General features: G+C 40.8%; 1 protein-coding gene across 2 annotated transcripts in view; it reads right to left on the bottom strand.

The window, feature by feature from the left end:
* Positions 1 to 22,511, bottom strand: part of LOC143280963 (uncharacterized) — a 30,180-nt gene extending 7,669 nt beyond the window's left edge. For both annotated transcript variants that reach the window (XM_076585808.1, XM_076585816.1), the window contains exons 1-13: positions 22,410 to 22,511; positions 18,716 to 20,805; positions 15,979 to 16,044; positions 14,682 to 14,864; positions 13,206 to 13,342; positions 12,179 to 12,290; positions 10,419 to 10,718; positions 8,993 to 9,104; positions 6,990 to 7,093; positions 6,480 to 6,556; positions 4,955 to 5,103; positions 3,765 to 3,880; positions 1,041 to 1,175 (exon numbers count right to left, since the gene is read on the bottom strand). In XM_076585808.1, coding sequence (XP_076441923.1) covers positions 1,041 to 1,175; positions 3,765 to 3,880; positions 4,955 to 5,103; positions 6,480 to 6,556; positions 6,990 to 7,093; positions 8,993 to 9,104; positions 10,419 to 10,718; positions 12,179 to 12,290; positions 13,206 to 13,342; positions 14,682 to 14,864; positions 15,979 to 16,044; positions 18,716 to 20,803 — 3,579 coding nt within the window. In that variant the 5' untranslated portion in view covers positions 20,804 to 20,805; positions 22,410 to 22,511. The remainder of the gene's footprint in view (positions 1 to 1,040; positions 1,176 to 3,764; positions 3,881 to 4,954; positions 5,104 to 6,479; positions 6,557 to 6,989; positions 7,094 to 8,992; positions 9,105 to 10,418; positions 10,719 to 12,178; positions 12,291 to 13,205; positions 13,343 to 14,681; positions 14,865 to 15,978; positions 16,045 to 18,715; positions 20,806 to 22,409) is intronic.
* Positions 22,512 to 26,061: the final 3,550 nt, after the last annotated feature.

Genomic DNA, 26,061 nt, shown 5'->3' with positions numbered 1-26,061 from the left:
GTCACTCTGAGAGACAAACAGCTGTGGTAATTTCATAGGCTCAGTTTACAACAACAACAAAAAATAAATAAATAAATAAATAAAATACAATAAAAATTTAAAATTTAATAATAATAAAATAATAAATAAACAAATAAATGAAAATAAATCTGGGATATGCCTGTGTGCACAAAAGTATATAAAAAAATAAAGAGATAAAAGCTGTGGTAATTTCATAGGCTCGGTTAAAAAGACTCATTCTGGACATATGCCTATAATTACAATAAATTAATAAAGAGAGAGAGAGGGAGAGAGAGAAAATGTCTGGACCTGCTGTAACAACAACAAAAAAACCTGGACACATGCCTGCAGTTACTAAAAAATCTGGACACATACCTGCAGTTAAACACATATACAAATAAAAAGAGGGGGGTTCTGGACACATGACTGAACACACATATAAAGGGAAAACAGAGAGAGGGATAGAGAGAGACTGAGAGAGAGAGAGGAGAGAGAGAGAGGGAGAGAGGAGAGAGAGAGATAGAGAGAGATGAGATAAAGAGTGCATGTGTACCTGAACTAATGTAAAGGGAAGACCAAAGAGAGAGAGAGACAGAAGAGATGAAAAGAGTGGATGCGTACCTGAACCAGCGTAAAGGGAAAAACTAAAGAGAGAGACAGACAGGAGAAATGAAAAAAGTGGATGCGTACCTGAACCAGCGTAAAGGGAAAAACTAAAGAGAGAGACAGACAGGAGAAATGAAAAAAGTGGATGCGTACCTGAACCAGCATAAAGGGGAAAACTAAAGAGAGAGACAGAAAAAATGAAAAAAGTGGATGCGTACCTGAACCAGCATAAAGGGGAAAACTAAAGAGAGAGACAGAAGAAATGAAAAAAGTGGATGCGTACCTGAACCAGCGTAAAGGGGAAAACTAAAGAGAGAGAGAGAGAGAGAGACAGAAGAGATGAAAAGAGTGGTCGTGTACCTGAACCAGCGTAAAGGGGAAAACTAAAGAGACAGACAGACAGACAGAAAAGATAGACGAGAGTGTGTGTGTACCTGCACCAGCGTCTCCACGGCCCCCTTCTCCACAGGGTCCTGGTGCTCTGAGGTCTGGACCATCAGCCTGCTGTCCACCAGGTACTGCCGGCTGGACGCGCTGTGCTCCATCAGGTTGATCAGCAGTCCCAAGCTCTGTGCCAGCAGGAGCAAAGCCACACAGAGTGAGGAACTCAGTCACAATACCCCCCAAAATGGAGTATGGCTGCCTACATGGTGAGGTAAACCGGTGATATACGTAAAAGCCCACTCGTGTACATGTACAAATGAACATGTCAGTTGCAGCCCACAAACAAAGGAAAAGAGTCACAATGATCATCATAGCAAAAGTCACAACTGTCAAAACAGTGATGACTACAAGCTCAGGGGTAAACACCAAACCACTGAACAATTGCATATAAACAATCAAGAGATATAAACATGCACACAGACAAACACATTTTAAACACACATCAACACAGACGCAGCAAAACCATCTCCACTTTCTACACTTGTCAATCACACCAGCAGCTGGTCAAACCTCAAGCTCCAGCTGTGGTGATTTGAATCTACCTGTATGCCTACTGTCAGACACAAACATGTATAGAAACAGACTTCAGCTCAATATACACATAACATAAAACTGGTGACTAAGCAATAAATCAAATGGAAGATAAACGCCTGCAGACAGAAACCTTATTTCACCAAATCATGAAACTGTGTACGGGCACTTATACTATTCAAACTGAGATTTGCCTGCCAAAAACCAGCCATCTGGTTGGGGAAGCTTTGGAAAAAATGCATCTGAATTTTATATGGTACTATAACTTTACGTTTTAGAAACTATTTAGCTCAATATTGTGAAAGATACTTTGCAAACATATCCATTTAAAACAATATAAATTAAGTAGACCAAAGTTGCTTTTTTTTCATCTTTCTGCACTTGATTAGATGAACTATCATTTGGTCAGATCTGGCATTCTTTTTCGTCTCTTTGTCCTTGATTTGACATACTGTCAGTTGGTCAGACCTGGCATTTCCAAACAGTGCCTATCTATCTATCCAGACCTGACCACCCTGACAGAGTTGTAAACAGCATACCACCTAAAGAAAGACAGCAACAAAGTTGTGAAAGCAAGACCAGCTTGTTCCCTGCCAGTTTTACCATTACAAGGAAACAACAAGTGGTTCAGAACTGCAGATCAGTATGTCGATATCTTGCAGTGAAAGCAGAAATGGTGTGAGTCCGTATGCCAGTAATCTTACGGGCTCTTATGAATGTTATCAATGTGTGTTTGGAAACCAATCAAACTAATCAATAATCAATCACTGTGTCAGAGAACTTGTGCAACCTACACATAAGAAAAACTGAAAGAGACTCTTTTTAAATCTGTCCGACAATTTTCGCAGGCAATTCTCTATAAACACAGTCTCTCTTTTGAAATGTAGCTTTTCTATACTGTCTGACTGTACCCACACACACCTTTATACATGTGCACACACACACTCAGAGATGCCAACCCCTGTCAAGTGTTTGTATAAACAATCAGGAAATTTGGAAGGAACATTTTTATTTTGGAAGGAACACTGAGACTCCAAGCCACATCAGCAAACCGGCAAAGATGCTGTTTGACTGAGACACAACTTGATTCAGCCACGTTCTCTCTTGTTTGGACACATGAATAAGATGATTGGTCCACTCAATGCTGTTCCAATGTAAACACACACGCAATTAGCTGAGCATCATTACGTGAGACCAAGATTAGTAGTGACTGCCCTGGCCTCGTGATCGGTAAGTCTAGAGTAGTCTTGGTAATGTCATGACAGGAACAATTTTGATGCTGGCATAACGTTGAAACAAACTGCGATCGAGCATAACAAAATATGGCGAAATCGCAACAGTTGGCATCTCTGCTCACTGTCCCTCCTCCTACCACACTGACAGACAAGCAGGCACTGACCACTTTTACACACACACAGACAGACAAGCAGGCACTGACCACTTTTACACACACACAGACAGACAAGCAGGCACTGACCACTTTTACACACACAGACAGACAAGCAGGCACTGACCACCTTTACACATACACAGACAGACAAGCAGGCACTGACCACTTTTACACATACACAGACAGACAAGCAGGCACTGACCACTTTTACACACACACACACACAGACAAGCAGGCACTGACCACTTTTACAAACACACACACAGACAAACAGGCACTGACCACTTTTACAAATACACAGACAGACAAGCAGGCACTGACCACTTTTACACACACAGACAGACAAGCAGGCACTGACCACCTTCACACACACACAGACAGACAAGCAGGCACTGACCAATTTTACACACACATAGACAGACAAGCAGGCACTGACCACCTTTACAAACACACAGACAGACAAGCAGACAATGACCACCTTTACAAACACACAGACAGACAAGCAGGCACTGACCACCTTTACACACACACAGACAAGCAGGCACTGACCACCTTTACAAACACACAGACAGACAAGCAGGCACTGACCACCTTTACAAACACACACACACAGACAAGCAGGCACTGACCACCTTTATACACACACACACACACACACAGATAGGCTCTGACCACCTTTACACACACACACACACACACAGATAGGCACTGACCACCTTTACACACACACACACACACACAGTGGCACTGACCACCTTTACACACACACACACACACACACAGTGGCACTGACCAGCACGAGGAGGTCGAAGCGCTGGTCAGGGGGCACTGACCACTGGGTGCAGGCCACACAGGTCAACACTGTGTGCAGCAGGCCCTCCTCCTGCCCCACCCGCCCGCTGCCCTGCTCTGTTCACATACACACACACACACAATATATATAAAATATAAAATGTATGTGTGGTAAACAAACATCTTTAAGTCATCTTCTCAATCACTGTCCAAGCATAAGACAGTTAATTCCAAAAGCTGTAGTTAATCACTTTTCTACTAATGTTCCATTAGCCACTGAAAAAATTTTTGAATGATTCTTCATTGCTTAGAGTGTTTTTGGAAATTTCAAACACACTCCAGTCCAACTGGTATCCTCCTTTAATGTATTTTAACTAATGTCGTTACTTATATTTCCATTGTTGTGATACTTGCTGATACGCATACACCTATTTTCCCTCCAATAACACCTCATTTTTTACATTTCACCATCTCTTTAAACTTTATTTCTTGTAACAGACTTATTTTCATTTCCTCTAGTACAGACACTGACACTTTCTTACACTAATATTCACAAGCATTCCCTCTCTTTCATCCACTACCTCTCTTCTTTCCGTCTAATAACACTTCTACTGAATAGACATTAAACTGAAGATCTCACATACACCCACATCCAAGTATCTTTCATTGCAATCATTATAATCGGTGGGAAGAAAACAAGAGTTTTGATGACATGTACCACAAAAACAAAACAAAAAAAAATTTACACAATTCTGAATGATGCAACTCACCCTCTTTATTGAGACCTCAACATCAAACTGGTGGACAGATTTAAAGCCCTCCAAGCAAACACAACAATGTATAACTGTCCTTTTATTCCCAAAGCTATATGTACACTGAACCTTGACAGGCAGTACACATACTAATATATCTCCAGGTGCCATTTCTTGCTGTGACACTGTGTGGGGGTAGGGAAGGTGTGTGTTTCTTGATTTTAGGCAAGTCTTATTTTACAACTAACAGGTTTTTTGTTTCGTATTTTTTCTTAAGACTTTCTCCATATAATGAAAAAGAACAAATCTGGCAAAAAGACTCGCCAAACACCCAAGCCCACCCCATAAGAGATGACCTGAGAGTGCATCAACTGTACAGTACAACAGGTAACAAAAAAAAACACAAGAAAAACATGACAAGTTACAGTACACCCCTCACCGTTGTCATGGGTGACGTTGAGCATGACCCTGAGGATGGCCAGGAGGCAGTCAAAGACGATCCAGCCGGCCTGCTCCTTGAGCTCCACCTCGTTCTCCACCTCCTGCAGGGGCATGGTGGGCAGGCACTCCACGCACTGCTGCAGCAGTCTGCACAGCACAGCACGGCACAGCACGCTGCAGGGTGAGGGGAGACAGCTGGCACTATGTTACTATGCTAATCTGACAACACAGTATCTGCAAAGGTCTAGGGTTTGAATCCCCCTCTAACCTTTCTCCCCGGTTTGACTGGAAACTCAAAACTGAGTAAATGGACTGTCCACATGCAGTGATGTCTCCTTGAGAATTAGTGAAGCACGGCACCCACACAATTATGTGATCATTGTTCCATAAGACCCTCAATAATAAATTTTTGAGAAAGAAATATATTACACTTTCGTCATTCAGGCTGTTCTCCCAACATTTTCTTTTACTTTTTCCTGTCGGTATGTGTATTTGTTTTATGATCAAGGAGGATTCTTTTTCTACATAATTTTGCCAGACAACCCTTTTGTTGCCAAGTGTTCTTGCGCAACATTCTATGTATCTTCTTCCTTCTGCTGCGTTCGTGGGCTGCAACTCCCACGTTCACTCGTATATGCACGAGTGGGCTTTTACGTGTATGACCGTTTTTACCCCGCCATGTAGGCAGCCATACTCCGTTTTCGGGGGTTATTGTTTGAAACAAAAGAGTAGCACCCAGACAACCGCCCAAGGTCTGGTGCAGGGGGCAGTAAAAATCCTGGTCCATGTAGGGAATCGAACCTCACTGGACACTCACTTCCTAGTCAGGCTCATTATCAAAAAGCCACCACACCACACAGGTATACATGCATACATGCATGTGGGTGTGTTTGTGTGAGTAGGTGTGTGGGGGTGGGTGTGTATGTGGGTGAGTATGTGGGTATGTGTGTGGGTGTAGGGGGGGGTGTAGGTGTGTGTTGGTGAGTGAAAAGTGTGTGCACATTTTGCAGGTAGGTGTGCATGCGTGCGAAAACCTTGCATGTGTGTTTGAGATTTGTGTAGAATAATAAACAGAACAATTCAAGCATGGATACTTTTCTACTACTGTGTGTGCGTGCATGCGTGTGTGTGTGTGTGTGTGTTTGTGCATGACAGATAAGGAAAAAGATTATGCCAACATCAGAAAAGAGTGCTACAGCCAAAATACTCCTTTCTTGCAACACAGACCTATGTTGTTGTTTTTTTTCCAAAATGAGAACCTGCAAGGAATAAAGACATAGGCTGGATTTCATGAACAATTTCAGTTTCACAAAGTTTGCTTAGCGTTAGGAATTGTCCACAATGCTGACTTTGCAAAGTCTGCTTGGCGTCTATGCCACTTCCATTTCTGATGAATGCACAGTTGTTGACGCATGTGTATCAAAACTGACACACACACACACACTTACTTTCTGAATATACACTCTTCAAAAAAAAAAAAAAAAAAAAAAAAGATAAATCAACAAAACGGAAAAGTGCCATACCGGCCTGTGGCCGTGATCAGCAGCCCATTGTTGTAAGCAATCACATGGTTCTGGTTGTCAGTGTTGGTCAGCGTGATCTGCAAACATCAGATGTCACACACAGTTCAGTTTTCATATTCGAGGAGGTGTCACAGTGCAGTAGTCAAGTTCATGTACCGTTATACTACATCAATCCCTTTAACCTTTACTTTTCTTATAAAATATGGTGTTGGTCTTCCCAAGAGTAACGAAACATTCGGATAAAAAAAAAAATTAATAATAGTTACAGATATCAAGAATGTTTAAAAGACATTTCCTAGGCCTGCATTTTGCAATTTCAAATTATAAAAAAAAAAAAAATTTACACTTTTCCTTCACACACACACACACACACATATCACACACACACAATCACACAAACACATATCACACACACACAAAGACACACACACATCACACACACACACACACACACACAAAGACAAACACATACACACACACACACACATACACACATCACACAACACTCACATTTTCCAGAACCCGAAGACAGCGATCCAGCTTCCTGAGACTTGGGGTGTAGTTGTCCAGATTGGAAGCCAGGTCTCCCTTCATGCCTGATCCACACCGGTGAACTGAAAGCAGACACCTCATCAGCAATCCATCACAAACCACACGCTTTCTTTCTGTTTCTCAAAGAGGCAGGCGACACTGGGTTCGGACAGTCCGATATATGCTGCACAACATCTGCTAGGCAGATGTCTGACCAGCCATGCAACCCAATATGCTTAGTCAGGCCTCCAGTGGATGCATATAATACTTGTTTACCAATCGGAATGGATTTCATCTACAACTTTTGTTCATAGGAAAACACTCATGTTGCCATGGGTTCTTCATCAGCACACAAAGTTTGCCCTGCACATGGAACCTGTTTATAGTGTCATCTGAATAACTAGATGCTCAGACTATTTTCCAGCAAAACTTGGGAGAAAGGGTAAGACCCAGAAAAACAACATCAACAAAAAATAAGAGAGGCAAGGCCTTCAAGACTCACTTAATCAACCGTGACCATACAACAGCCTAGGAAGCCACAGAATCTAAACACACAGGATTGAATCCCACACTCACCAGTATGTCCTCCCTGTCCTCTTGACCTTGAAAGGTGGTCTTGATGCTAGTCATTTGGATGAGATGATTAACTAAAGTCCTGTGCACACTTGGTGCACATAAAAGAACCCATAACCCATAGCAACAAAAGGGTTGAAAGTGTTGTCCCTGGCAAAATTCTGAAGAAAAATCCACTCTACTAGTAAAAGCAAATACTTACATGCAGAAAAACAAACAAAAAAACAAAAAAACAAAAAAAAAAAAAAAAAAAAAAGGATGGTACTGCACTTTTGCTATGTGCTATCCCCAGGATTGTAATACAATAGTGAAATATAGTGCTATAATACTAGAAAATTCCAATGTTAAAGTTTACCATGGGGACAAACACTGACTACAAAGACTCACTTTATTTACTCAGGTAAGTCAAAATAAGACTGACAGGAGCACTCTAATTATCAGAAGATAACAACTGCAGTGACAATTGCAAAGCTGCATTTTCATGTGTGCTGCATGTCAAGTAAAATCAAATCTTATCTCCCTTTCATCATGTAAAAAATCCAGCAAATGATGAAAAGAAATAAAATTCAATATAAAACTGACATACAGAAAGACCACAATCAACTTTGACTGGATGGCAAGTTTAGTAAAACAACCAACCAAAGGTGTAAAATATACCCACTGCACTCAAAGACTGCCCTTCCATTTTTTTTTTTTTTTTCTAAATGACAAAAAGAAAGCAAAACATCTAAATATCCACAAGCATTAAAACTGATGAAAATACACACACACACACACACACCCTTGCCCCTCTCTGCCCCCACCTTCCACACACATGTAAACAACACCTGAATATTGTAAACACAATCTTCACATTCTCCATCAGTCCAGGATACTGAACGTAACACTTTTAAAAAATTCACCCCAAAATACAATAAATAAATAACATGGCTAGTCAGGAAAACAAAAAGAAAATTGTTTCTAAAGGAAAACCACCAAACCTAGAACTTTATTTGTGGGAAAAAGAAACGAAAAAGAAAAGAAGCAAAAAAAACAAAAAAATGAAAAAAACAACCTTTTATTAACTCTTTCACCACCAAGTTTCTGTGTGAAAAACACTCCCAAGTGCCAAATATTTTAGACTTTATACTCTCAATCACAGGCTTCAGCTGTGTCAAAACAACACAATGGGCTTGTTTACTTCAGACTCGATCAGGGGGTAAAAGTTAGTCATTGTTCTAATGAACGGGAAATTGGCGGCAGCTATCAAAATTTGTTATAATGTGTAAAATGCTCCTTTTAACATTACCCCTCGACGTCAACTAAAGTCGCCTATGGCGGTGCAATGTCTGGTCCACTAAAGTTGACTAAGGAGGCAAAAGAGTTAATGAAACTTTGCCCATGTTGCAAACAAAACCCCTTCCACCTACTTGTCTCCACAAAGTGGTCCAGACCCCCCAGGACTCGCAGCTCCTCCTTGAACCATTCCCCTGCACGCCGGGAAGTCAGACTCAGCAATGATTCCATGGCCAGGTTCCCTGTCTGTAATGACAGTAGTCTGTACTTTAGAAGGGTTTGCTGGTATGTAATTACATGTTACATAGAAACAAGGAACAATACTGAAGATATGTATGTGTGTGTGTGTGTGTGTGTGTGTGTGTGTGTGTGTGAGCAATCCAGAAATACAGCATACATAACAATCAAAGTCAGTGAAAACAAAAAAAAACCTGACTGAATTATTGTATTGTATTGCATTGCATTGCATTGTATTGTATTGTTTTGTATTGTTTTGTATTCAGTCACAGCACACTATTCTGCATGCAATTCGGGTTGCTTTCCTTGGGACAGTACAACCCCATAATTCAGCGCCATCTTTTTTTTTTCTATTTTTTTTTTTTAACCTATCTGGAAGTGATCATAGTGGTTGGAAAGTGGGGACAGAAATATGTGTAGTTACTAATATATTTGCATATATAGTTACGAACAGATAGGCATTTGGACACCAATCAGACACCAATCAGTATGCAAATGGATACCAATAACCAATGGATATACATGATATGGATACTAATGGTTATGCATGCTTTTGAGCATTCTGAATGCCTCTAAACATTCTACCACACATCAAAACTTTTGAAGGTCATTCTTGTACTCTGAACTTACAACATGCTGATTTCACTTTCAGATTTTAAATCTGATTTTAACACTATTTCTCCTGCCATATCTGCTGCAACAACATACAATCCCAAGTTCATCATCACTAAATCAAAACAAAACTAAGTTACTATCCATACAGAAACAAAAAAACAAAAACTTGTTGTGTCTCTAATCCAACCACACTGAACTAAAAATCATCCATAAAACTCCAGACTAAAGCGTAAACAAACACACACACACACACACACACACACAAAAAAAAAAACCAACCAAACACCACGACCAAATTTCTCACTTCAACTTTACTAAGACAAAGTCGACACTGAAACAAATTCTTTTCAACAGTTCCAGTCTATAGTGTTAACAACAATAACAACAAAAAAAACCATTATTTCTTGCTCCATCTTTATTGAGGCAGTCAATACTCTGTCCCATCCAAACTGAAACACACCTCATCCGTATGAATTTAAAAAAAAAAAAAAAAAAAAAAAAAAAAAAATATATATATATATATATGTGTGTGTGTGTGTGTGTGTGTGTGTGTGTGTGTGTGTGTACACATATTTTTTTATTTTCTCATGACGATCTTTACCAAGAGGATGCCACCCAATCTGAAACAAACTCCACCCACCAATCAAACTCCAGCTACTACAAGTGTTGGACAAAACAATCCACACAGTGGCTCCACAGCACACTCACCGAGACAAAGTCCAGGTCGATCTGCTTGGCGTTGGTCTCCTTCTGCAGCTGCACCAGCAGGTCCTGCACACGGGCACGCCACTTCTCCAGGTCAGCACTGTCCTCTCCGGCGCTCTCCGGCCCCTGCTCTGCCTCCGCTGCTGCTCCCACCCGGGGGCTCTCCGGCACCTGTCCGTTGGAGCGCGGGGTGTCCACCTCGTTCAGCTTCAGCATGAGATGGAGGCTCTCCTTGTCCAGGTCCATGTTCAGCCGGTCCCGTGACAGCATGAACATCATGGACGCCGTGCTCAGAGCCAGGCACTGCAAGGATGTTTTGAAAAAAATTATCTTATAAAACATAGTTGGGGGTTGTGTTTTTTCATGGTTTTTTTTACTTGTTTTTATTCAGTTCACATCTACAAGGTGGTTAGCAATCACACTGTCTTTTTTTTGTCTTTTCTTAAAGACAATACGACATATAAGGAGGAAAGTGGGGTTTTTTTTGTTTTGTTTTATTCTTTTGTTGTTTTTATTCTGCCCAATTATCTGCGGCTTTTCAGTGGCATTACTGCTCATTCCGAGTACCCCATACATGACCACACCCCGGTTCATTTGTCTCAGTCTCAGCGCCAGCTGCCTACACAGAACCATCAATGTTAGGCCACCAGGAAGCCAAAACACCAGAGGAGACCCTGCACTGCTGCTGAGTCACTTTGGTGTTGTTCGGTAGTGCCTGTTCTGATTTTACATATTTAGGACACCTTCTACTAAACACCGTACCGACGACAAAACAAAAAAGGTTTTGAGTCATAATGTTCAAGGAAGTCACCACCTACTGATGTCTACTGATGACAAAAATAGAAAAAAATAATAAAAAGTTTTTGAGTTATAATGTTCAAGGACACCACCTACTAAGCACCCTACTGATGACAAAAAAAAAAAAAAAAAAGTTTTTGAGTTATAATGTTCAAGGAGGACACCACCTACTAAGCAGCCTACTGACGACAAAAAAACAAAAAAAAACATAAAAGTTTTTGAGTTACAATGTTCAAGGCAGGAAGGTTGCAGACTGGTTAAAATTCCAATATGCCAATACAGTGTCCGTGAGGGTTTGGGTTTGAATCTCAAATCACCCTTTCTCCCGAAGTTAACTGGAAAATCAAACTGAGCGTCTAGTCATTCAGATGAGACAACAAAACCGAGGTCCTGTGTGCAGTACCTACATGGCGCACTGAAAAATAACCCATGGCAACATCTTCATCCGTTTCCTCCATCCAGCACATGCAAAACTGCTGATCGACTCATCCTCAGAAAGGAAAGAGCATACCACTCCTCTCTTGCAATCTCTGCCTTGGCTCCCTGTCTCACACAGAATTAAGTATGAGATCTGCACTCTCTGGCATAGATGTGTAATTAAACAAATTTACCCCATTCTATCTATGTGACTGTCTTCACCCATACACCCCATCTCGCTTTCTATGATCAGCTTCAGATCCACAATGTCCACAACCAGCCTTTTTCTTTCTCTAGACCATCCTTTTTCGCTTTGTCAAATCTATGCTCTCAGCTCTTTCAAGTCAAACCCACCTCTTCCAAAAACACCTCCTCCCTACCCTCTCATTTTCCATGCTTTCTTTCTCTAGCCTTCTATCTACTGACAGGTTTTCATCCCTGAAATGGCCCTTCTGTGGCTGGCTGGGTTGTGAGCAACATGACCTAATTGGAATACATCAGTAATACAGAAATGGTAAATCAGTGACACACCAGTCACTATCACTTACAGGAGAGGAGCAGGCATCATGAAGCAGGCTGAAGATCTTGGTCACTGTGCCATGAGCTCTCAGGTGCATCCGGAATGCTGGGGAGATACACTTGGCTGCCAGCTGAATGGTGCTGTTCAACACAGGGGTTAAAAATGGTTGAGGTTAAAGGAGGCGCCAAAGGGTTGTTGACATCAATGGACTTTATGATACATGACAGCCCAGCTACCAGTGGCTTTCTATCTCTGTCTTTATTATGGCTTCCTCAAGCTGCAAACATCAAGTAATCAAAAGTAGAATAATAAAAAATACGAGGCAAAAACAAAGTAATCAAGTGAGTAAACTATCCTCAACTGATCAAGGGAGTCTTGGAACCAGTGCATACTATCAATGTTTCAACTGGCAAGCCGAGTTCAGAATCATTACAGCACCATGGCAGAATCAGTTAGGCATTGGATTTCTGATTCAATGTTCACCAGTGATCAGGTTTCGAGGCCTCATTTCAGCATGGTGTTGTGTTCTTAGGAAAGGCACTTTGCTCCGACACGAGAGCAGCATTCAACAATGACTGACACTATATTGTTGTTCTTCTTAGGGTGTCAAGAGTGGATCAACATAATAGCTATTTAGACAGACACATCAATATTCAACTTTAAGCTTTTATCATACAGTATTTTGTTTCAGTATGACCATTCAAGTAAGATTTTTTTTTTTTCTTCTTTCATTTGCTTTTTTTTCTCTGAAAAGGAAGTTTTATATCTTCAGTCTTTTCAGTTAAATTAAGAGTATACATCCATGCTTGTACACATGTGTACATACATGTATGAATGTACACATCCTTGTTTCCAGATTTTTCTGTGCATGTTTGCATGTGTCTGTGTGTGTGCTAGCATGTGTGTATAGTTTCCAGATTTTTCTGTGCATGTTTGCATCTGTCTGTGTGTGTGTGCTTGCATGTGTGTACAGTTGTTTGTTTATTACTCTTTGTTCAGAGTCTTTCCATCTTTCCTATCCTCAATCCACAGAACTGCTGGAAATCACGACTGACCTGAGAGCCCGTATAGAGATAGGCTCACTATCTTTGAGATTCTCCAGCAGATATTCCACGTCATCCATAAAGTCCTGAGTCTCTCCAGACTCCTGCACTTCATATGCCATCTTCACATTGTGGACCACTGTGTAGAGCTGCAAACAAAAAAAACAAAAAAAAAGAAATATTTTTAAATGTTGCTACTGTCCACAAACATATGTACCACTCAGCTACACTCAATATAGCAAAAATGGTTTGGAAATCATGGAATACTGCTTCTCCTCGTTCGTGTATCATGGAATACAAATCTAATGTTTAACAGCATATGACAGGTGCTGAGAGACAAACACTACAACCAAACATAATTCATGTAAATCACAGACCTGCCTGACTCACTGCTGGCCTACATCTGCTCTGAGAGCTGCATGTCAAGTTTTTTTCCTGGTCTGACCAGATTTTCATGTCTGCAGATTTTTTTTCTTTCCCCAAACTTCTTCTGGGGGGTAATAATTAACTTTTGTGTAAGCTTTGTCCATTTAAGAACGGAAATTTGCAAATGAAGAAAAGCGTACATGCTACAGCTGTCTTGGGTCACTCATCAAAATTTGCATTCAAAATTTGTCTTTGAAGCAGGAAGCGACATTTTCAAAGGATGATGGAGAAAACCTGAGGTTACAATGGAAACCATTTTCTTTTCATCATTTAAGCATAAATCCTCTCAGCCTTTTCATTCTGTATCAAAAATATAAAATATAAAAAAAATGAAAATAATTTCTCCTCTGTTTTTATTCATTCAACCAATGTGAATCAGTTCAGAAGAAACCTAGCTCTGCCAAAAATAAAGAACAAAAAGTACACAAATGAACTAATGACGCAGGATTCTCACAGGTGTGACCCAAAAAAATTCTGTACAAATTTTTTTCCACACCAGACAGAAAATGCTACACACCACATACAAAGCCAAAGTGAATCAAAATTTCTTCCACTACACTGATGATGGAGAGATCAGTGGATAACCCTTTATCTTCCCCCCCCCCCCCCCCCCCCACCCCAAATGTAATCAAGCTCTTGTTGACAGCACCTGGGGAGCTTTCAGCCTCGGCAGGCTTCCGTGCCATTATGATGCAGAAACATTGCAGAAAATTTACTGTTTTTCCTACAAATTTCCTGTGGACACATCAGAAATACTGTGGAAGTTAGTTGTCTTCCTTTACGGTTTATACATGAATATACAGGAATGTGAAAAATGTTTAATGACACAAATCTTGATACCAGAAGAGTGCTTGGGCACAAGGCTCAATGAGTTCAAATTGCAAGACTGTGCTACACTCTGAAGGGCAAAACATATTTTTCCAAAAATGTTCAAGACCAGGAAAAAGGTTAAAAACTCTTCACTTTAAGTTCTAACATGACTTTTCCAGACTTCCACAATTTTATACAAATTCTGTAATGTTGCAAGACTAAAACCCTAAACCGCATAATCAATACTCTCACATCTTTGTGCTGCTTTTGAACTTTGACAGAGGTGTAGGCCTGCTCGTGTTTGTCCTTGGGCCAGTGCACTGAGCGGGTCAGCTGGGGCTCTCGGGTCGCTTTCCTTCCTTTCTCCAGCTCTGCTTCCTTGGAGAATGGCAAAGCTTTCTTGGCTTGTTTGGCTGGTGGTGGGCCTGCGTCACCCTGCCAAAAAAAACACATCAACAAATATGCAACAAATATTGAATAGCATTTTTTGTCAACAAATATGTAACAAATATTGAATACCTTTTTTTTTTTTTTTAAACATAAGCAGTGTATAATTACTAAAAATCCAGATTGTTTTAAAATTCAGTGCAATGTATTCAACTCCTACAACCAAATTAAAAAACTGGCTGAAGTTTCAGAAACCTCTGAAAAGCAAGACAGCTACGAGTGAGTTCCAGCTGAAGTGATATGCCCACTCACTTACTTACTGTATAACTGTTACACTTATAAAAAAAATAAATAAATAAATAAAAATAAAAACCCTTAAGATGATACATTATTAACAGTAAAGAAGTAAGCCAAACCTGATAATCTAATGGTAATAACCATAATATTAATAATATCTATATTATAAGCTTTACATTGAAACCCATGTGTAATGATATATATATATACAATAATAAATCATGTTCAAGTTGTATCTGCCAATACAATTCTGAAATAATGAAAACAACAAATAACATTAAAAAAAAAGCAATCAAATACAAAATATTTATTTAAAAAAAAGGAAATTTTCTCGATTTCTGGATTATAAAAACAACAGCTAAACAGTGATATTTAATGGTTTAACTGTGTGTTATTTGTTCCAGTTAGTTATTATCTTTTCTGCCAATGCATAAAAGAAATTACTTAAAAGAGTCATATATTTAGGTTTAATGAATAATTATGTACAGAAAAACAAGTATACTGTCAGTATTATTGTTAGCATAGTCCAATTATTCACACACACCCTCCCCCCTACCCCCCACCCGCTTCATATATTTGGTTTGAACTGACTTTCATCTGGAACAAGTCAAAATACACTACAGTTACTGATTTAAACAGAACAGGAAAATCTAATATAGTGCTTCTTATTCTTAGAATATGAGGCCAAGAGCGAAATTACTCAGAAGATTTATTTCAATCTTAAGAGTTGTAGGACTTGTACAGTGTGTACTAGCCAATAATAACTAAAAAAAAGTTCCTTGCAGTCTAACCGTGGACAAAACAAAAGACCATTATAAAACATTCAAAACAATAATAACAAAATAAAATAAAAAATGTTACCAACCTCCTTGTCTACACCTTCCTCTTCTCGCTGCCATGATCTAACATTGTAGGAAGCCTTTAACGGGGACTGCAGATTTAAAAAAGACACAAAGAAAATCAGTTCATTCACATGTGATATGGTCAATCAACAGAGTAAATTTGTCAACAGAATTTGAAAAACTGTAAACACAAACAAATAGTGACATACACTTAAATTTAAATCTAACATGTGTTTACACACTCACACACACACACACACACACACACACACACACAAATTACCTTTTATAGATATGCGTACATATGCATTTGCTGGTTCATATGTGTGTATATTATATGGCACCTTTGTACATGTATGCATACAGTGATACATGTATAGTATACTGACACACGTACAAACACAAAACAAATGACATACACAAACAAACCAAAATATATTCCTGCACTTGTAAGTTGTACCTTCTGACATAATGAAATGGCAAAATTTAAATATTACTGAACATTCAATTCATCCTTATCCACAATATAAAAGTAGAATTTATAAACTTCACACACACTGACACACACACACACACACACACACACACACACACACACACACAGAGTGACAGACAACACAGACAAACACACACACACACACACACACACACACAATAAAACACCAACAAAAAAACACAACCATGCATGACTGAAGTCCATGGCAATCTTCTCTTTTGAGACTGACAAATGGTAATTTAAAGACAAAAGAAATTAAACAGTCACTGAGTAAGTGAGAATCTATCATTCTATGCTAAAATCAGTACATGTATTGATATGATGTAAACATATTCAAGAAATTACAAACTGAAAGACAGCCATAGCACTCACACATGCATGCCATACAATATAAATATACTTAATTCCCACCAGTCAGCTTATAGACGTGGTCATAGTTGCGAAACAGCCCTTCTTAGAATAGTGAATGATTTGCTTTCGGGATTTGATGAGGATAAGATATCTGTTCTCGCTCTCTTAGATTTGTCAGCAGCTTTTGACACTATCGACCACTCTATCCTCTTGAACAGACTTAAAACTTCCTTTGGTATTCGTGACACTGCACTAGCATGGATCACGTCTTACCTGTCAGATCGTACACAGAAAGTGTGTGTAAATGGTACATACTCTAGAGTATCTGCCTTGAAATATGGTGTCCCACAAGGGTCCGTCCTAGGTCCTGTTCTTTTCGTGCTGTATGCGGCTCCTGTGTCGGATGTCATCAGTCATCATGCGATGTCGCATGAGAGCTTTGCTGATGACACACAACTTTATCAGTCGGCTTCCATAGCTGAATTTGATGCACTGGTGACTCAAACACAGGAGTGCATTGCTGGCCTAAAGGACTGGATGACTCTCAACAAGCTGCAATTAAATGATGATAAGACTGAATTTATGATAACCTGTCCAAAGAAGTTTCGTCAACATCCTTCCTTTCCTGACTCTGTTCTGATCAATAGCACACCTGTTTCACTTTCTCCCTCTGTTCGCAGTCTTGGTGTAATCCTGGACCAGTCTCTTTCCTTCCAACAGCACATTTCGAATATCTGTAAAGTTGCCTATTTGGAACTGCGTAGAATCAGCTCTATCCGCCACTATCTCTCAACCGATGCAACCAAGACACTTGTATGCTCTCTGGTTCTCTCAAGATTGGATTACTGCAACTCTCTTTTGGCCGGCCTTCCCAAATACCTGTTAGACAGACTCCAACGAATTCAGAATAACGCTGCCAGACTCATTTGCAGAGCTTCTAAATTTGACCATGTTTCTCCTCTCCTTCAGTCTCTCCACTGGTTGCCTGTTTCTGATCGAATAGACTATAAGCTATCCACTCTGACCTTTTCTGCAGTCAACGGATCTGGCCCAAAGTATCTTTCTGAACTCATCCATATCTATACCCCGTCTCGCCAGCTCCGTTCTTCCTGATACTCGACTTCTCAGGATACCTCACGTCAGAAGTAAGGCCTATGGACACAGATCGTTTTCTTTTCAATCGCCAAAGACGTGGAACAAGCTCCCTGATAATCTCCGTCATTCTGATTCCCTCGAATCTTTTAAATCTCGTCTCAAAACTCACCTTTTCCCTCAGCAATAAGTTCAATTGAGGCAGGTCCACAACTACATGCATGTATATGAATGTGTATTGTGTGTGCGTGTGTTTATGTAAGTTTGTGCCTGCCTATGTGTGCATATGTGTTAGGGTAGCTGTTAGATACACATGTATGTTAAAATGTATGTATGCAGTGTGTGTGTGTGTGTGTGTGCGTGCGTGCGTGCGTGCGTGCGTGCGTGCGTGCGTGCGTGCGTGCGTGCGTGCGTGCGCGCGCGCGTGTGTGTGTGGTCACATTTTGGTGTGTGTTTGTAACATAGATATAATGTTTTAGGTTATCAAAAGCGTTTTTGTAAAGCACCTAGAGCAGATTTCTGGATAGTGTGCTATATAAGTATCCATTATTATTATTATTATTATTAAGTATACATGAGGTAGAATACACTAACACAGAACAGATGCACAGGAACATACTGACACTTGTCACACTTACACTCAGTTACAGTGTATCATACAGGTACATGCTGACATGTGTACATTACACATGCACATTGTTGAGAGTGACACTCTGATCATTCAGTTAAGTTTTTAACTGGCTCAAGCACAAACTCTAATTGTGTACAACTAAACTACACTACATAATTTAAACTTTCAATGCATTTCTGGTCAACCATACCTTTTCGAACACCTTGCGCTGCAAACTTGAGGCACTGGATGAAGTCTTGGACTTGAAGAATCGGCGTGGAGCAGCAGGTACACTGTCTTCCTTCTGACTCCCTTCGGCAGGCGACACCTCTTGAGAGAGTTCCTGAGAATCATCAGATGCCACCGGAGAAGGAGTCTCCTGAGAGTCTGAAGTTCTCGCCTGAGAATCAGCAGCAGACTCTTCGGCAGTTTCTGAAATGTCTTGACCACTTTGCTGAGATACCTGAGAGTCGGTTGACGGTGCCTCTTTTTCCAGAGACACCTGGGGAGATTCTGCTGCCGGTTTGGCTTCTGCCTCATCGGTGATGTCAGGTGGGTTCTGCTCCTTGTCTGCAGTGTCCTCACCGTTTGAAACCTCAGCTGCTTCAGGAGTCAGTTCTGGCATGGGCGGTGAGTCAGCCTTGGAACCATTCTCGTCTTTATCTTCCTGCCCGCCAGACTCGCCTTCTTTAGCGGTGTCCTTTGTGGCAGGCTGTGGAGGTCCTCTGGACTTGAAAATCCTGTACTGCCTGCCACCACCAGAGCGTGTCCGTGAGGCAATACCAGAATCGTTTTTGTCAGCTGAACTACTGTTGGGGGTGCTGTTGGAAGAACTGTCACTCAGATCTGAAGAAACTGATTCCTGGTTTGACTGCGAGGCCTGTTTCTGTCTACTGTCAGTCCTTGCTGGTTGTTTCTGAACCAAAGACTTTGATAAGGAAGTTAAGGTGTTGGCAGCAGAGCAAGTTTCTTCATCAGCAAAACGAACCTTCAGTATCCGAGTCGGTGTGCTGTTAGCTGAGCTGGTGTCCTGTGAAGACGCTGATGATTTTTTGATGATTGGAGAGGGGGTTACTGCTGCTGCAGGCTGTGAAGATGGGGTGGATGGCACAGAGCTGGCATCTTCCTGGGAAGTGGTTTCCGCTGCCTCCAAGTTCTTGTCTGCTTTGTTCAGTTCCTTTTTCACATTTTTGAAGTACTTGGTCTGCACATCATCTTTCTTCTCAGACACCTCAACCTTGGGTTTACAGACAACCACTAACGTCGTACCTTGTGTTCCCTTCAGCTCTTTGCTGGAGACCACAGTGCTGTTAAACATGCCTGCGGTGGGTTCCTTCTTTCCATGCGTTGCTTCATATCTCTTACGGTATTCCTCTATCAAACCTGGGTCTGTGTAACGCGATGGTCGACGTCCTCTTGGTAAACCCGTCGGCCCCTTCTTTCGCTTCTTCGGAGGGGGGTCATCAGGAATATCAATGACAGGCGTGATGATCTCTCCAGTGTACGTCTTCAAGGGTGTCCTTCGAAAGGTAGCAGGGAAGATGTCATCATCATCCTCATCATCAGACACGGCACTTGGTTTTGCACTTGATTTTGCTTGGGCCCTGTTCTCATTACCTGAAGGAGGAGCAGCTTCTGCTCTAGGCCTTTTCGGAGGAGGGGTTTTCTCTTTGACGCTAGGTGGTGAAGACCCAATGGTCGCAGGAATCTGGCTTGTTGTACCAGGCTCATGCGGTTCAATGGAATACACCACCTCATACCCAGAATCCGTCCTCACTGTCTTCCCCACTTCCACAAACTGGTCCAAGATGAGCTGCGATGAGGGAACTGCAGGGCTGGAGGGCAAACGCCCCTCTTGTGATCTGCTGTAGGTTCTACCTGGCCGAGCAATGGCAGTCTCATTACTTTGGGCACCCACAAAGTCCTTAGGCTCCACATTCGCTCCCCTCTTTCCCTGTGTCACGATCCTGGAAGCAGGGAGGCGTGTAGAGGCCTTCTGTGGCTCAGCAACGATGACAGTGCGCTGGGTTTTTGTGTTACCCTTGCGCTTATCTTCAGTATCAAAACTGAAAGGATCTTCTGGCTTGGTATCCTTCTTTGCTGGTTCCGGCTGAGGTTCAAACACAGACTTTTTGTCCTCACGAATTGCGACAAAGTTTGTTTTACCCCATTTTGTGTGGGCTGGAGATGCTTTGATTGCTACAGTTTTTTCATCAAAAGACGTCTTGGAGTTGCTTCCTCTGGTTCTGCCATAGGTTTTGGTGGCTCCAAAACGTCTCACAGTGCTGGAGGTACTCATGGCTGCCCACCATAGTGACAGGAAACCACACATTAAAACACAAACCCCTGAATAATGTGAATAAAAATGTTTAGTTTCATACTGTAACAATATGACTTATGAGTGAATGAACATGAAAATAAACCCTTGAGTAAGCAATGCAGACATACTGATCACCCTTCTGCTCTTAGTACTCTTACTACTGATAATACAACCCACCTTAGTGTTTATGTCATTGAGTGTATTTTCATAATGGGTCACTCACAAAAGCTGATCAAAAGTATAACATAAAAAGACAAAAAAATTAATTTAATCTTTTGAAATAAAAATATATTTAAACTGAAAATCAGAAATGTAGGCTATGACCAAGATTAAAATTATAAGGAAAATCAAGTTCCATAAATGTAATTTGCCTGTAGTCAGTTTTGCATGATTCAGAGACAGCAATCTAAAGCAATTTCTTTAGAAATAATAATCATTATATGTCCTTTGAAAGGTAGAGGGGAAGTTGTCATCAGATGTCATCAGTCCCATTTATAGCCTTTTAGTTTTACAGCCACATGGGCAGTGAATTCATATATTCACTATGTAAAAAGCTTGGCACAAGAAATCTAAACCACACGTGTTTCCATCTTTTCTGATGTATGCATGAAATATGTTGCAAAGATTTTTTTTTTTTTTTTTTTCAAATTAAGCAACTGCAAGACTAAATTCATATGATTTTTTAAAACATGATACCCATAACTTATGAAACATAATTATTATAGAATTAGAAAGGAGAGGATGAGTTTCTGACTGGTGACAATTTTTGACATCACTCAGTCATGTGTGTCAACTTCTGTAACATTGATTTTTGGAATAATGCACTTCTTGCTGGGGATGTTTGGATTCTGAACTTATGTCTGCCTAATTCTACATAACAAAGTTTAACATGATCATGATGATTTTTCATTATTTGCCATGGGTGGTAGCTGCTCTTATCATATACTGACACAGGATTTTTTTTTTTAATTCTGCATACATACACACAAATGAAAAACCCCAAAGAGGCTTCTAGCACTGTATCTTCTGACCACAGAAATCGTAAAACCTCAACCTTTAAGTTTAACCCTTTAATTAAACCCTACTGCAACGGAACCCAGGAACCTCATATATAAACTGGAATGCCCTCAGTTTCAACCAAATTCATCATTCGCACACTCAGCTATTGTGCTATTGTACCTGAGGCAGTATAATAAGCGTTTATATAACTTAGTTCAAAACCTAGTCTCCTGATCGCAAGCGTGTTCACCTATTCACAAGCATAAGTAGACCAGTACTAAGGTTCAACAAGTGCTCGTTGTGCACTAAGTGCACAACTGTACCCTGTGCAATCCACCAATCGCAGCGTTTCAGACGACCAACAAGCTCGTTACATATAGCGTATGTAATTTTAATTTCAAAGACAGAGTAAAACCCCTTCCGGAAACATATGTATGGACTGGTACACTGATCTGTGTGACTGCAAGTGACGGACGCCTAACGCTCGCATTCGTGTTTACAGTTTTTGCACGTAACAACTGGCGAAATCATGCAACTGACGTTTCATCCAACATATGCTACAGAAACCAATTATAGTGAAATGTACCTGTAGTATGTCTTCAACTTGTAATTTGTCCCTGATTGTCTGCATTCAGGCAAAGTTTGTTCACAAAGCGTCAGGATCAACGATGGCAAGCGCCATTTTACCTCACGAATGTGTTTTACCCTAACGCGCAGGCGCAGAGGCCTCATTTATACAAAGTCACCAGCATTGATGAGGGCGTCTTTTCGTATAAAACACGGAAGATTATTCTCGATTTTAACATTTTGAAGAATTTTATTTGTCTCCCTTAGACCAAGAAATGCATTGACAACTAAATTACAGTTGAAAATGACATGCAGTCCGCCTGCAGCTGGACAATTTATGGGTTGCTAAGGATTCCCGTTGTCGAAACACACAGCAAATAATTACACACTCAGCAACTAACAGAAGCAGATGTTTTGCAGTGCCAGCATCAAACAATGAATAATATAGAACCCCATTCTTTAGCAGTACAAGAGTGAAGTGGAACAATCTGTCTGAAGACAAGTCAGCTAGCTTCAGACAGACGGCCTTCAGCCAACACCACTTGTTCACTTGTCTCTTTCTCTCTCTCTTTTCTTCTTGAATTAAGTTAATGATGTAAGAATGTCGCACTGCATATTGACGGTAATCGTGTCAGTATCACATGTAAATGTATTGCTATTTACGCTTGTATTATTTCTGTTGTTGTTGTTGTTGATGTTCTCGGTAGAATTTTTGTGTGTTTCTTGTAATTGTTTATTTCCATATTATCCTTTCCAGACTCCCACTTCCCCCATTTCTTCCTTTTTTATTTATATTTTTTAATTAATTTTCTTCACTTTTTTTTCTGAGGGCAGGATGTCTAGTAAAAAAGCTGTATAAGCTTATTCTTTTACCCTCAATAAAGATCATTTTGACTTGACTTGATTTGACTTGACTTGACTTGACTTGACTACCCCTGTGCGCAAACTTCCTGTGTTGCGGTTATAGTCAATCTTGGCTTCAGCAACGTATTCACCCAGATCCAGACAGTGTTACTTAACCGACTGACACTAAAAAAGAAGACACATGTACATCAGTACCACAAAATGAAAGATTTGTGTTCGTTTGGGATGCCTTGAAACTGAAACTATATCCGTTTGGGTTGGGAGCAGATGCCACTGACCTTTTTCACACCCGCACACGTGTCAGTCAATCTTCATTTCTTTTTCTTGTACTGATGTGTGCATGTGTCTCCTTTTCCCGTCTCGGTCTCGATTAATACTGACTTGTGATTAGTTCTTCTGAGTTTATACACCTTTTTACTCCGGCACTGAATAATACGTATACACATGCACACAACTGAGCACATGCACGCGGCAAGCAGACCGTGATGCAAGCATGCAAACCGACACACGGCACAGAGACACACTGGACACACACAGACACACTGTCAGATTAACTTTTTGTTGTACTGAACTTTAAGCAAATCATTTGAATTGATGTTACTGAACTGAGCAACACAAAGAAAATCAAATTTAAAAAAAACAAAAACAACTGACAATGATATGAGCTTTAAAAAGCAACATATTTAACAAATCAATTTAACAAGTTTCAATAACATCAATCTGATTAAAAAAAAAAAAAAAAAAAATTAAAAAAAAAATGTCACGTTTTAAGACACACACACACTTACAGATGTGTATCCCCCACCATACATCAATACATCCATGAATGCACACAGACGCCCATTTACATTCCCACATCTCATCCCCGGCCCTACCCCAAATACACTTGTATACTCATATTACAACACACACACACGCGCGCGCGCGCGCACTTTCAGTAACAGAAAACTGAAGAAATAAAACAACATAATATGAAATTGTTTAGCGCCCAACTCTCCAACCAACGGCTGGTTTGCATGAAAGAAACAATTAGAAATTTCAAGAACCACTCGATTTCTCATCTCCCCACCCGGGGCTCCCCGCAGGATGCAACAGTCAGAGGCCGGAGATCGGAGATGAGATTCAGTTCCTGAGGGGTTGTAAACGTTGATCCGTCACCGTCACCGATCCCTCAGATTCCGAATCCTTTGGGACGCCTTCGAAGCTTTGTCAACCACCTTTCTCCAGTCCTCGCGTCTCTCGGCCGCTCTCAGGGTGTCTCTCAGCTCCATGCCTGTCCACTCTCGAATGTTGTCTTCCCATCTCTTCCTCTGTCTGCCTCTTCTTCTTCCTCCCCTCACTGTGCCTTGTAAGATTGTTTTAGCAAGACCAGAGGAGCGTGTGACATGACCATATACAATCTTGCATTAACTGAATCGGATTGTCAATTTGGCTTGGTAATGCAGACTTCTGTAGATGAGTATCACTAAAAGAATTGTGACTCGAGAACAGAATGACGACCGTCAAATGACATCAGGAAGAGGAGTAGTGTTTACAGAGCGATCACAAAGGAGATATAGAACAGAGCCTTAGCCCAGTCAGGAGATCAGGGTTGGATCAGACTGAGATTGTTCAAAGAGACAATTTGGAAGTGGGTATGAAGAAAACTGATTCAGAACTTTTGCTGATTGAATCCCGTTCCAGCCTGTCAGATGGAGCATACTGTGGTCTGTTGCCGGTGTGGAACGCAGCCAACAGATCAGCTGAAACAGACAGTTCGCCTCGACAGTTCATCAAGAGACAGTACAGACGGTCATTTACCACTATTAGCAAAGCAGCTCCAGTGCTGTGGGTAATTCGTGCTGAATGAAAAGATATGAGATTTAGAAGAAAACGAAAGTTTGTTGCCAGATGGTCTACAGCTGGAAGGGAACATTTATTTTCCCAGTAACTGTGGAAATAAAAGCAGTTAACGATGCCGTGGATACAGGGCGAAAACTTTTGAGGTCATTTTGATCAGGATTGGCTTAACAAGCGCGTTTTTTTTAATAATATGAGTATTATTCATTTTTGTATACACATACTCACACATGCAAACATTGTTCTGTCAATGCAACAAATTGTGTCCTCATTGTCATACAAAATGGAGCGGGGCCCGGGATAGAAAGTGCAGAATTTCCATAATAGTATTTACCCAGTATTACAGAACAAGTCCAACACTCGGCTTACATCACAGATTGACATAAGTTTACATTTGGGCCAACAGCAAAGTGAGAGCTGTATTATCAATGGTTTCTCCAGTCAATGGGAAATCATTTACAGCTTAGTCTTTTGTGAAAGATTATGACTCTCAGACTAGGAGGCAAAATTGCACTGGCTCTTAGTGCTGCAGCCTTGTGGGCTGGTTGACCTTTTGGAACCATCCCAACGCCGACTGTCCTAAAACCCTCTTGGCCGAGAGAGTGGGGATGTAACTTGGGCGAGACACTCTCCACCATAATCAAATTCTAGCCCAAATAGTCAGAACAGCAGTTGCCTCCTCTCCTTTTCTGATGGTCATAGTCGGACACGACTGACTATCATATAACAGAACAAGTCCTAACTTCCACGAGCACACAACGTTTACGACTGTAACTATCAGTAATAAAGAAAAGTCATAAGAATTCAGTAATGCCATAAAGGAAGCACTGTTGTAGACTGGGTTAGATGCTGGTTCAATTTCTGATGTTCAGTATGCACAAGTGATCAGGGTTTCGAGGCCTCAGTCGTGTAGGCGTGGGGTTATGATCTTAGCACTTCCTTTACTCTGATTTTAGTCACTTCACATG

Source organism: Babylonia areolata, chromosome 1, assembly GCF_041734735.1.
Source record: "Babylonia areolata isolate BAREFJ2019XMU chromosome 1, ASM4173473v1, whole genome shotgun sequence".
NCBI classification, from domain to species: domain Eukaryota; kingdom Metazoa; phylum Mollusca; class Gastropoda; order Neogastropoda; family Buccinidae; genus Babylonia; species Babylonia areolata.
Note: the sequence above shows the minus strand (reverse complement) of the source record. Positions and strands in the feature narration are given on the sequence as shown.